The sequence below is a fragment of the Dermacentor andersoni genome, chromosome 2, assembly GCF_023375885.2.
Source record: "Dermacentor andersoni chromosome 2, qqDerAnde1_hic_scaffold, whole genome shotgun sequence".
NCBI lineage: Eukaryota > Metazoa > Arthropoda > Arachnida > Ixodida > Ixodidae > Dermacentor > Dermacentor andersoni.
Genome location: NC_092815.1, coordinates 118,664,377 through 118,676,672, shown reverse-complemented (window position 1 = coordinate 118,676,672; position 12,296 = coordinate 118,664,377). Strand labels below are relative to the sequence as shown.

Genomic DNA, 12,296 nt, shown 5'->3' with positions numbered 1-12,296 from the left:
AACACCACTCTTGTAATGGCCTTCTAGATACAGTCGAAGCCTGCGATAACAAAATTCTGCGGCAACAAAATATTTTCGTATCCCCAGTGAACGCTCGTAGGATTCAATGCACTTTGTACCTCTCGAGAGTGAAATGTTGCCGAGCTAAAAATGTTGCATCAACGAAATTTAGCAGAACATAGTCCCGCATATTACAGTCAAACCTCGATATATCGAACAGTGCAGTGATTGCAAAATAGTTTGATATAGATTGAAGTTGATATATATAATCACGTAAAAAATGCATAAGAATCTTGTACAAATCAATTGATGAACCAATAGTAACACAGTAAATACTCACTTGAAGCTTCACACAAAGTATCTATTTCTTTGGCTGAAAGTACTGCCACAGTGTAGCCTGCTTCTTATTGGCAGCCATGTGCTTAACCATGGCATCCTCAAAATCCACAAGCGATAGGCCCGTGCCTTCTGTTGTGCCGCAGTAGCAACTTAGAAGGACCAAAGCAGCTACAGCCTCAGTTGAGGTTAAGAGCGGGGCAACACCAGCGCTTACAGGATCAACCTCGGCAGCATCTTCGTTTAGCTGCTGCTTCCGCCGCAATCTCCACGTCCGTCAATCGAAGCATTTTGAAACACCGTCAATAACAAAGTATTAAGTGGTGACTGCCGTGGCACCAATGAGTGAGCCCAGTGAACACGCACAGTAGCAAACCGCCATTCCTTGCGAGGCGCAGCAGGGGTAGAGCACGGTACCGAGGAGGAGTCAGTGCAGTAAATGCAATGCGTCATTGATGTTGTCGAACCAGCCAAGCCGCCGCATGTGTACGCCACTACATTCAAGTGGCACCCTTAGCACATTCAATGTGTCCAGCTATAGTGCGCAGAAGTCATGAACGCCCATTGCACCACCGCTGTCTTCAAGGGTGTTGCGGGAAAGCTGTCCGCCTATCAAACAGAGTGCACGTGGCCTGGGGTGGCGGAGTTCTATACATCCATTTTACGTCGGACCCCGTTAGAAATAAAAAAAATTAAAAATGCATGCATTTTTTTTTTAGAAAGGGTTGCGATTAGAAAGGGTTCGATATATCTGTGTTGTATATATTGAGGTTTGACTGTACCTACTCACGCAAGGCTAACAGGCTCCAAGATGGGCTCAAATGTGCTTGCTTTGCACTAAAATTGCGTGAAATACCACCACATTATGCTCGCATGGGTGCCACCATTTTTGTTTACAAAACCAACCAAGCACCAGAAGCTGTTGTTTGGGCCGGAAACACGTCATGGCCACCTGTTTGAAGTAGCACGCATGTTGCTACCGGCATGCGACGACGGTTTTTACACCCGTAGTGCAGTGCACAATGTGTGACTCTACGAGAAAGGTGCAGCAAAAACCAAGAAATCCACGTCCTACTGATGTGGACTTGTTTACGAGATGGCGGTCGTGGCGCAGACTGCCACGCATCAGGCTGTGATTGAGTCACCATTCAGGAACGTGTGTCCCTTGCTTCAAGAACGCTGGTTTTGGTGCCATTCGACAGGCAATGCACGCAGATTTGGTGCTGGACGTAGATTTGCACGAAGGGGCCGTAATCTCGATCGATCGCCTTTGCGGATATGAGATATGATCACTGTCGCGCTCGGCACCAGGCGTGTTTGGATGTAAGGGCGACAGCGTGCGCTGGAGAAGGGCTGCTGCGTGCGTGGAGCGTGGTTGCTCCACGTCCAGTGCCAAGTTTCGCAATATCTCACAAAAATGATAGACTGAGAATAGTGCTCCATGGCAGTGCCACCACTGCATGGGGCGCACTTTGTGCCGTCGGCAGTGCGGTTCCATGTCCTCGAGCAAGGCTTGCCAGAGTAGGTTAACGCAATTTTGACTGAGGTTTCGTTCTGTGATGCATTCGCTTTCTGTGCTGTCATTTCGCAGCAATGAAATTCTCACGAACATGATTTTTTTTCTTGTTCCCCACCCATTTTGTTATTGCAAGGTTTAACTGTATTCTTTTTCTGCTATCTTGATGTTGCATATATACTGTACTAGTACTGTGCTCTGCACTGCAACTTGTAATGTGGTCATGGCCACAATGGCAGTAAGGAACTGATGAGCAACCAGATTTATTTGTCCTGCTATATATTAGCATGTTACTTAGTCATGATATTTTCCTTTTATGTTAAAACATTTGGCTTAGTTCCTTGTCTGTACGAGCCTGCTTAGAAAACTGTAGTGCACGCACATAGTCGTGTGACAAAATGGTTCACAAGACAGCAGCAGTGTAATGCTGAGCGGGGAAAAAATTATTGCACAATTTCTGCAGGATGGCAGCTTGTACAACAAAACCTCATTAATTTGGATTTCACAGGACCAAAAAAAAAAAAGTCAATTAACTGAATGTCAAATTCTCGAGGGATCAAGAAAACAAAAACAAATGCTTACTATGTAAATACACTTTTATTTACCGAATAAATGAGCAAATCCTGTTTCTATTTTGCACAAAGGCAGTGCAGAAGCTGGAATTCTTGCCATCGCGTGACTGACTGGCTCTCGAGGTGGCGAAGGCCTTGCAACTGCTTTCGCAGCGTTACCGTGGCGCGTGCCTTCACCTGAGACATGCTTATTGCTACCATGTACACATCCCGATAATTTTTTTCACCAATGAGCTGGTCGCCAACAAATCGTCCGTCCATCGCGATATAGCCAGTACTTTTCATCCTCGACAGTGCTTTGCACAAAGTTAGACTGAAACAACTGTTTGCCACAACCGCTGTGGAAGAAACCGCAACTGCTATTGACACGGTCATTGCAGTTTTGAAGTTCTGATCATCTTGCAGTTCTGAAGGCACCCGGCCAACATGTGCACAGATTTACAACAGCTGTGGATGAAACCGTGTTGGCTCTGATGGCACCTACGCACTTATGAAGGCACAAGACCAATGCGTTGTTAAGCGCGGCGGTTGATGCAAGAATAAAGACATTAAAGGTGCAAATCGAGACAAAACATTCTAGCATTGCTGTCATTCACATAAAGTTTCCGCTGATGTGATGTCTATGGCACTGTGGTCTCTGCCACTTTGTTTTGGTTGGACGCTAGCGCCATTTTTGCTCTTGCGGCGCACGTTTACAGTGCTATGCGTTCGCCGAGCTCAGAGAGTTGTCCAAATTAACTGGTGTGCGGCCAAATACATCAGAAGTAACGAAAGTTTGATTGTATTAAATAATGCATATGCCTGCCGGGACCACTGGATGAGTCTGAATTAACAAGGGTTGAATTACAAGGTTTTACTGTATTCGTTAATTATATCTGCTACACACCCAGGCCACTTTTATCGGCACATAGCCCGCTCACACCCCTCCTTTTCTTTCTTTTCAGGCAAAGGCAAGTCAAAACGCCTGGCAAAACGTCAGGCTGCCAAGAAAATGATTGAACTTATCAAGAATGTTCAGAATGGCCTCCTCAACGGCGAGGATGTGAGTTGTTTTGACTTGTATTCTTTGACATGAAAATTATGTAGAATGGAATGAATGACATGTAATAAATTGTAATGATGTGAATGTCAAATGCAATAAAGATGCCAGGAACCACTATGTGCCAGAGGGATAGGCTTGGTTGTGAGACTGATTTGCGTGAATGCAAGCATTTGTTTGTACAACAATGCATTGACAAGTTGGTCACTTGCGGAATAATGACACCCGTGGTGAATCTGCTTTTTGTGGACTCCCATTTTTGGAACCTTTAAGCGATCCCAGTCAAGGCCAAATAATCGTTTGGTGGTTGTGCATGTACAGTTGATCCCAGATATGTTGAACTTACAAAGATTTCGAAATAGTTTGTTAATTATGTAGGGTTTTATGGCACAACGGCAACTGAGGCTATGATGCGGCAACCATAAAGTAATATTTCATAGTTAGCTAGAAAATACCTTGTTCAATAAACCCATTGCCTCTCAAACCTTAAACACAAGTTAAGAAATATAAGTGTGTTTTCCAGTAAGATCAAAAAGGGATGAAGTGGTGTTAGTAGGGGTGCAGCATCTGTGACAATGGCACCATTTTTCTTCAATTGCTTATTTTTCTGCTAAGCTACGTGGAAATGCCCCGACTAGCCGCTGAAGTTCTCAGTCGCACAGCTGGTAGTATTTAAACCGATGTCTTAATTTTATCTTTGGCAACAAGCGATGACCACTGTCAAATCTGTAGCACAGACTAGAGATGCAGTATGAGGCAAGTTCAACTCTCGGAGCATGCGTCTGGCCGCTGCTGCACTGCATGCAAGATGCATCACGCGCCTCACAGTCTGTACACTGCAAATAGCAGCACATTTTGTGTGTGTGTGTGTGTGTGTGTGTGTGTGTGTGTGTGTGTGTGTGAATTGATTTGATAAAAAATAAACTGTTCTCTAAACGGTGCATATTGCAATCATCAGCAGTTGTTTTTGAGAGCTGTATGCAACAGCCTTGCTGCAAACAGCCAGCTGGTTAGGCCTAGCAGCACTTTCGGCGCTTGCTCAACACTGAGACGACAGCAGCAGAGGCTCTCTGGCTGGACATTGCGAGGCGTGCTGTTGGGGAAGCCTGCTGCTAGTCTATTCGTTCCTTAAGAAAATGGGTGTTTGTGCGAATTCCGTAAGCGGCCAGAAACAATTGCGGGCAGCACACTGCTGCATGCTTTAGTTGCATGTGGGGAACAGAAGAGCCTGCCTCAGAGCAACCCACTCTTGAAGCAGAAAAGAGCGATTAGAGGACTAACTGGCGGCCAGCAAGGCATTGTTCACTAATGCCGAGTAAATTATCAACTCGGGTGTGAAGCAAAAAAACACAAATAAGATAGAAAGTAGCCATGTGCTCTTAATAAAAGGAAATCCAAGCCTTGAGCAGACACTTCAATAAACTTGGGCAGCTCGGAAAGAAAATGTTGAAAAACGCAAAGCATTGCTGTCATGTCAATGACATCTGCACTAGTCATGTAAAAGCTGCTAGTTAGCCTAGTGTCCTAGGTAAGACCAGTTTAGTCAATTTTGTCTTATGCGTATCCAGTGCAGTCAGATCTTGCTCAGATGGAAGAACTCGTAGGTATGCAAATAAGTAGGGGTATGCGAATGCTCGAATATATGAATACGAATCAAATTGTAACTTGTCGAATGGTTTGATTTGCAAATTGAATCTTAAGTACCCGGTTACTCTAATATTCAATATATTCGGGGAGCCTGGTTGGCGGGTAATATACGAAACACATTTCAGTTCTACTGTTCCATCATGATCTAGTGCGCAGACTCTACATACACAAAGCCTGAATGCCATGAACCTAATAGCACACAGATTTAATTGTGGTCGTGACACAGCCAAACTGTGAAACTCAACTAAAACAGCCTTTTGTTTGCGTCGCTCGCATAGGCTGCACTATGTCTCGTTTCCTTCACAAGCAAAAGTTGTAGATACACTTGAGAGGAATCGGAGACTGCAATTCGCGAGCGCAAAAAGCGTGCCATTGCGAACCACGAAACGGCACCCCGTGGTTCGCTGCATCGCGTCGCTGCATGGCTGGCGCAGGCGGCACTCACGCCACCTCTCGGCCGCAGAGCCAACCAATTTCTCTCCTACTTTTGCAAGCGGGATAGAGATGACGCCAGTTTCTCTTCCCTCGTTTTCCCGGTGTGCTTCGCGTCGTTGGCCATTGGCATCATTTCACTGGGCAATCTGAAACCACCCAGTCCCTCGCTATTGGAAACCAAGCCGACGTGTTCTGCTCTCGAATTTCATCTGCGTTATCTGTTGGAAAACGTTGTCTGACGATCCTGCTCTTGGTCAAGGGCGACATGACTGAACAAATGAAAACTGCCATTTGGAAACATTTCGTAAAGAACTCTGCCCAAGAGACAACGTGGAAAAGTTGTGAAACGGAACGTCGAACGCCATCGAGTACGTTGCTGCCACTTGCGAACCATCTCAAGAACAAGCATTTTTCTTTGCACACTGTGTTTATTTAGAGACAGCAGGAAGCAAGGAAGACCAGATGGTGCACAGCCGCTCATCACAAGTGTGCTGAAGTCAGGCAAGGACCTCTCGCAGCGCGAGAGAACAGCAATAACCACTAGGATTGCCCGAATGCTGGCGCTCAACCTTCAGCCTTACATCTGTGTCGACAGTCGAGGTTTCAAAGAACTGATGAAACACATGGAGCTGTACAAGATACCCGGCTGCGCGACGTTTTCGAGGACAATCATCCCGGGGTTGTACAGAGACACAGTCATGGCTGTCAAGGAGAGAATGAATGCGTATTTCCAGGAAGGCATAGAGTCGATCTAGTTTACAAGTGACATGCGGACGTTGAGGTTTAACCAAAGTTACATCAGCCTCACCTGCCACTACTTAACCTTCAACGTCAAGACGAGAAGCTTTGCCTTGGACAACCGGAGTGTGACCGAGAGCCACACTGCTTGCAACATCCTGGGATAACTGGGAGCCGCCGCTGCAGAAAGTGCCAATCTATGTGGTGACAGACAATGCACGAAACTTCCGTGCAGCCCTTATGAGCATTTCTTGTGTCCCAATGCAGTGTATGGGCCATACACTGCAACTAGCTATAAAAGATGCCAAGAAAGAAAGAGCAGGAGTTACTGCCATTCTCAAGAAGTGTCGCGCAATTGTTGGTCATTACAAACACGGTGCCCAAGCTGCGACAACACTGCAGGATTGCCAGCGATGAATGGAGCTTTCAGTTTTGGAACTTACTCAAGACAAGGTGAGAACGAGATGGAACAGTGAGCATGACATGCTGTCACGTCTTGTGCAGCTGAAAGGAGCCATCTGTTTATAGAGCTTGCCACGAGACAACTGTGCCCAACCTGACATCATAGGAGTGGAAAGCAGTGGCTGGGCTCATTAAAGCTCTTGAACCAATCGCAACGGCGACCAAAGATCTTAATGGCCAGAAGTGTGCAACTTTCTCGTCAGTAGAGCCATTTCTCTGTGGAACACAAATGGTCCTGAAAGACTGCATTGCAGCCGATGATGACACCTCAGAGTTTGCAAGAAACTTGCTGAAAAGTATGAGGACAAGGTTTCCAGGGCAGGATGAGCAAGAGGAGTATGTGTTGGCAACTGCCTGTGACCCAAGGTTTAGGAACGTCATTTGTGAAACGTTCCAGGAAACAAGGCTCTTGGAGCTTGCACGAACTGAGTTGCAGAGCTCTCCAGGAGAAGCATCAAGTGACTGTACTGAAGCGTCAACATCTGCAGCTCACAAGGAGCGCGTCAGCGGTATCTAGGACAGCATTGAGAAGTTGGCAGCATCATGAGAAAGAAGGCACTCCTCCAAAACAGCCAACATCGAGGATTTTCAGCGGTACCTGCGAGAGCCCACTCGCAGTAAGGACCAAGACCCTCTAGCATTCTGGAAAGGAACTGGCAAGCAACACTTTCCAGGACTGTGCAAGATGGCCATGAAGTACATGGGCATTCCAGCAACGAGTGTACCAAGTGAAAAGTTGTTTTCAACGGCTGGTAACACTGTTACGGCCCGGAGGGAGTTGACCCCAGATCACGTACAACAGCTGTTTTTTTTTTCCATGAGAGTTTGCAAATATTCTAACTTCTATTAAATAATTTTGTTGTTTGATATTCAATTTGACATCCGGCTTTTATTTCTTGATTCCATTCGGTATTTGATTCGAGACTTACTATTCGGTATTCGCACATCCTTACAAATAAGTTTCAGCTTGTCAAGTTCTAGACTAGTCAAATGCTGCTCATGTATAAGAGCACTTTGTAGTTTAGATTGAAAAATGTGTTTGTAGTTTTCATACCAGCCTTCTTCTTCTATGCTTTATTTCTTTGCTTGGTCATAAGAATATTCCAAGCATTCAGATAAACCTGTTTTGCAGATTCGTACGAATTCACCACACCTTGCAGGTTTCCGCAGAATTCATTGGTCACTTTTGCAGGACCTTGTCCGCTGAAACTAAAGCATTATTGTGCTGAAGTTTAATGGTTTGTAGCCCTGTCTGATTGCTGCAGTTAATTACACATAGTTGCTGTAAAAGTTCATATCGTTTTGTTTTCTGTTCTAAAAGTAAGCTTTCTTCTCTATTAAAATGATCCAAATTTGCAATTTAGTACTCCAAAATGGAGCTTTCTTTCTCATAACCTGCTCCAAGTTTGGATTTTCCTGCTCCAAAAATTGCTGCAAATTGTATTTCAACTGTTGCACCCCTTTGTTGGTGTTTTGTAAAATGCATGAGAGTGTTTTGTTTTTTCTCTTCTAACGCTGGACATGTTATTAACATTTGTTTCACAGTTAGATGTTGCTGCCAACAATCACACTGGTGTTTCTTCATGTTTCAATAAAACGTTTTGAGTAAGGTGTGTGTGCCCAACTCGAATGTAAAAAAAAAATTCAGATGTTCCTGGTATTGACAAGTCTTCCCTTTGAGCATGGGTTTGATGATTTGAAATTTATTCACTGTAGCGTTTCATTTCTTTCACATAAATGTTACAGGAACTACCCAGATTGAGTCCTTGAATGGGATCTTTCTTTCCATTAGTCTGTCATGGGCCCACATTATTGCAGTTGTCCACATTTTTATTTCTCAGCATAACCCGACTTGGAACCCAGCAGGGAGAAATTACTTGACATGTTTTTCAGCTTTGACCTGCATGCTCAAAATGTCGCCTCTAAAAACGATTTGCACTTGGATATTTAATGGAGGGCCTCTAGTGCACTTAGTGAACCTGCGTACACAACTGACTTTTTTATATTTTCCTGTTGCAAAAGATCGTTCGATATACAGCAGAACCCTGTTAATATGTTCCTCATTGTTGTGTTTTCCTGGCTGCTACATCACACTTTTACGGTCCCAACATAAATCCCATTGGCTCCCATGTGTTATGTTACCCTTTGACATGTCTCCATTCTGTAATGTTCTGGCATCTTGCGTTACATTTGAATGTGACCGTCACATAAATTGAGCTGTGTGACCAACTGGTACGTTGCAACAAGTGAACAGTTTTGCAGTAAACACAAGCAAGGCGCTGCAAAGCATATCAGGAGAAAACATGCACAGAGCAGTTGTCGAAGCACCTGAAGAAGTGTGTATCAGTTAAAACCTACCTGGAACCATGCACACTGGGCCATATCTGCCTGGTGCAGGGCTACATTTATTCTTTTGGGCTGGCAAGCATTAGATGTGTTGCATAATTGCTGGTTTTGTTTAGTCAGCGTCTCTGAAATAGAGCACTAGCAGAGACAAAAAGAGAGGAAGCTGGGTACCGATGCAGCAACTCCACCTATAGTTGAAGGATGTGAAAAATGTTTGAAGCATGAGATTTGCAAGACAATGTCCTTTAACAGTGAGGCCATTCTATGATTAGCTAGAAAAGGGGTGTGTGGTCCCTTTAATTATACATGCGTGTCTTCCCCGGTCACAGAATGAGCACCGAGACGTATAATAACTGTACTGGCAGCCATTCAGAGTTCTTTGACGCTGCTGTGGTGATTTGCGGCCTTCCTCACGGTTATGCTTTCCTGGCTGGTAGTTTTTTTTTTTTTTTTCTGCAGTTCCTTGAAAAACTTATCAGCGGTTTTCTACTGTATGGGTAATTCAAAATATAACATATGGCTACTGAAGCTTACTTGAAATCTCCGCATATCTCGAACAGTTTTCCCAGATTGTAAAAAGCAGGAATTCACTGCATTGCGTTTGAAGACACAAGGGCTTAGTTGTTTCGCACATGAATGTTGCAAGTCACTTGCACTGCGGAGTGGTCATAAATATACAGTCGACGTCTGTCAATTTGAGTCTGACAGGACCAACAAAATTAATCTAATTATCTAGCAGGTGGAATTAAACAAGATGCAGAAAAAACTCAAACACACCACCAATTCATTTGGCAGTATTTGCCCGATTCTAACACATCCCGAAATCAAACGCAAGCTTCATTCAATGATTCCCAAGTAGAAAACCTGACATAGAAATTACACTAGAGCTCTTAAGCAAAGTAGAAATTAGATGCACTCTTCATTTTTTTAACTGAAAAAATGGGCAAGGCTCTAATATGTGTTGCACGAAGGTGGCCAGTTTCCTCAAGTCCGATTCGCTGCAATACATCAGTGTTTTGCGGTAAATCCTACAAATGCTGCGAAGGCAGTTGTATTATGTTCGACTGAGTGATCGCGTCCCTGTTTGGAGAAACACACTTGAAGGGGCATGTCTGATATGTTGATGTAGCGGTTCGAACAGCTGTTCGATACACACAAAGTGCAATGGTATACTTTTGTATGGGATTTTTAAGGGGATGTTACAACTGTTTGATATAGACAATAATTCAATACATTATGGATTCACTGTACAAAAAAAATTTGCTTAACAGAAATTTCGTTGCAGTTGGCCTGAAGGTAGGATCATGCAAGCTACAGGAGGAAGCTTTTCTTTCCCTCCCATTGTGCCTGCGGCTGCCAGAGAGATGAGTGAACACACTGCACTGCTTTTAATTTCATGCAGGATAAGTTTAACGAGTCTGGTCTCAGCTCTGGCTCTGGTGGATTGGGACCCTGCAGCACCGTGCTCCAGGAGGCCAAGTGCTACATGGGGCTGAAGGAGCAGAACATCAGTGCGCTGACTCCCCGGCACAGCCAGCAGGTGGGGCAGCTGCTGCGGCAGCTGCAGGCCTCGGACGGTGCTCGGCTGACCAGCCTGCAGGGCACCTCTCTCAGCACTGCAGGGATTGACTACGTCGGCCTCTTGCGTGAGATCGCTGACGAGCAGAGCTTCGAGGTTACTTACGTGCCCATAGACGAGCTCAGCCCCGATGGTGTGTACTGCTTCAAGTTTTTCTTCCTTCAGTTCTCCAGTTATGCTGGTTATTTTTTCTGACACTGTGTTCAGCATAAACAGAGGTACATTCTCTATGAATGAAAACACTGAATGAGCATTCAAACAGGGATCACTCTGTGGCTGTGTGCACAAACCTTGCGCGTGATTGCGTCTCGCGTGCACAAAATCCTTTTTTATAACTAGGGTATAGCATTTTCGTTTCAAAGAAACGAGAACCAGAAAGCTGCACCATGTTTGTTTTCTGACATTCAGTTTTAATTAAGAATGTGCAAAGATCAAAATTTTCAAATTCAGATCGAATACAAATGTTTAAAGTTGAGTATCATATAGTATAATGATATGCAGATGCATTTATTCACTTTATTTATTTTAACATGTTATAAGATCATAATTATGTTGTCAGCAGTAAAACAAAAAAAATAGTCTAGTAAGCTGTTACAGTAAAAGTTTATTTGACTCTTTGTAATTCATAAAATCGTCATTCACGCTGTCTGGTCTTGCCAACCTATGCAATAGTATACAGCATCAAATGCCTGCTAACTCGGAGACATTTGGCCCTACACCAGCTGTCGCTTCTTGGCAACGCCACTAGATGGCACAGCAAGTTTAGAAACAAGTGCAAGAGAGGTGCCCAGCTGCTGCATAATGCATTTTACCTATGCATTTCAGTGGCCACACGGTGGTGACACTAGATGGCGCCAAGTGTTCTTATGGAAGCGTGAAGGCAGAATCCCGTTGCATTACATGCCTCATCCCTAACTCATTTCGACGGTGACAATACATTGTGTCGAAATATTTTTTCAGTGCTACACACATAACAGTTGACAGTCATCGTGAGATGGGTGTCGATTTTTTTCTGTAAAGCTTTCCTGAAATCGTGTACTTTGACGTCAACTGCATTTCTCAACTTTGATAAAAAGCGGTTCGGGGCCCCTTGTGTGCCCATGCTCTGCACAAAGCTTTCCTGCAAAGCTTAGCTGCCCAGTGGCTGTGCTTATCGTATATACTCTAATGTACCATGACCGCAATTTTAACGCAAGGGTCTACTTTCCATTCAGGTGAAAGAAAAAGAATCAAACCACTAATGTAACGCGAGGTGAACGGAAGAAGATATGGACCTTCATTCAAAAAATCACAATTCAGAAACGTCATCGTCTGAAGTCTCAGCCTTCCTTGGGCGGTATTCTTGGGCAATCCCTTTCGGACTTAGTTTAACTTACGCGAAATTTCACGTGACTCTGCGCAGAAAGCATCCCCGAAAAGTGTTTTTGGCGCATGGCCAAGCTCGTTATCAGTGCCAAGAGCACTATCGGCCATATACTTTGAGGGATTTCATGCCGGGAAGAGCTGTCTCACGAAAGCAAAACTAAGTGATTATACAAGATCACGTCATCTTCGAGCTTGTTTTAGATCAAGCACTTCTTAAGAAGCTACACAACCATTTTGGCACAGTAGCAGGACACAACTATG

The 12,296-nt window shown here is 44.3% G+C and overlaps 1 protein-coding gene across 1 annotated transcript in view; it reads left to right on the top strand.

The window, feature by feature from the left end:
- The window catches only part of LOC126541320 (protein Loquacious-like), a 35,312-nt gene that overhangs the window by 12,651 nt on the left and 10,365 nt on the right, over positions 1-12,296 (top strand). Inside the window, exons 6-7 of the mRNA XM_050188054.3 lie at positions 3,369-3,466; positions 10,494-10,803. Of these exons, the coding sequence (XP_050044011.2) occupies positions 3,369-3,466; positions 10,494-10,803 (408 nt within the window). The remainder of the gene's footprint in view (positions 1-3,368; positions 3,467-10,493; positions 10,804-12,296) is intronic.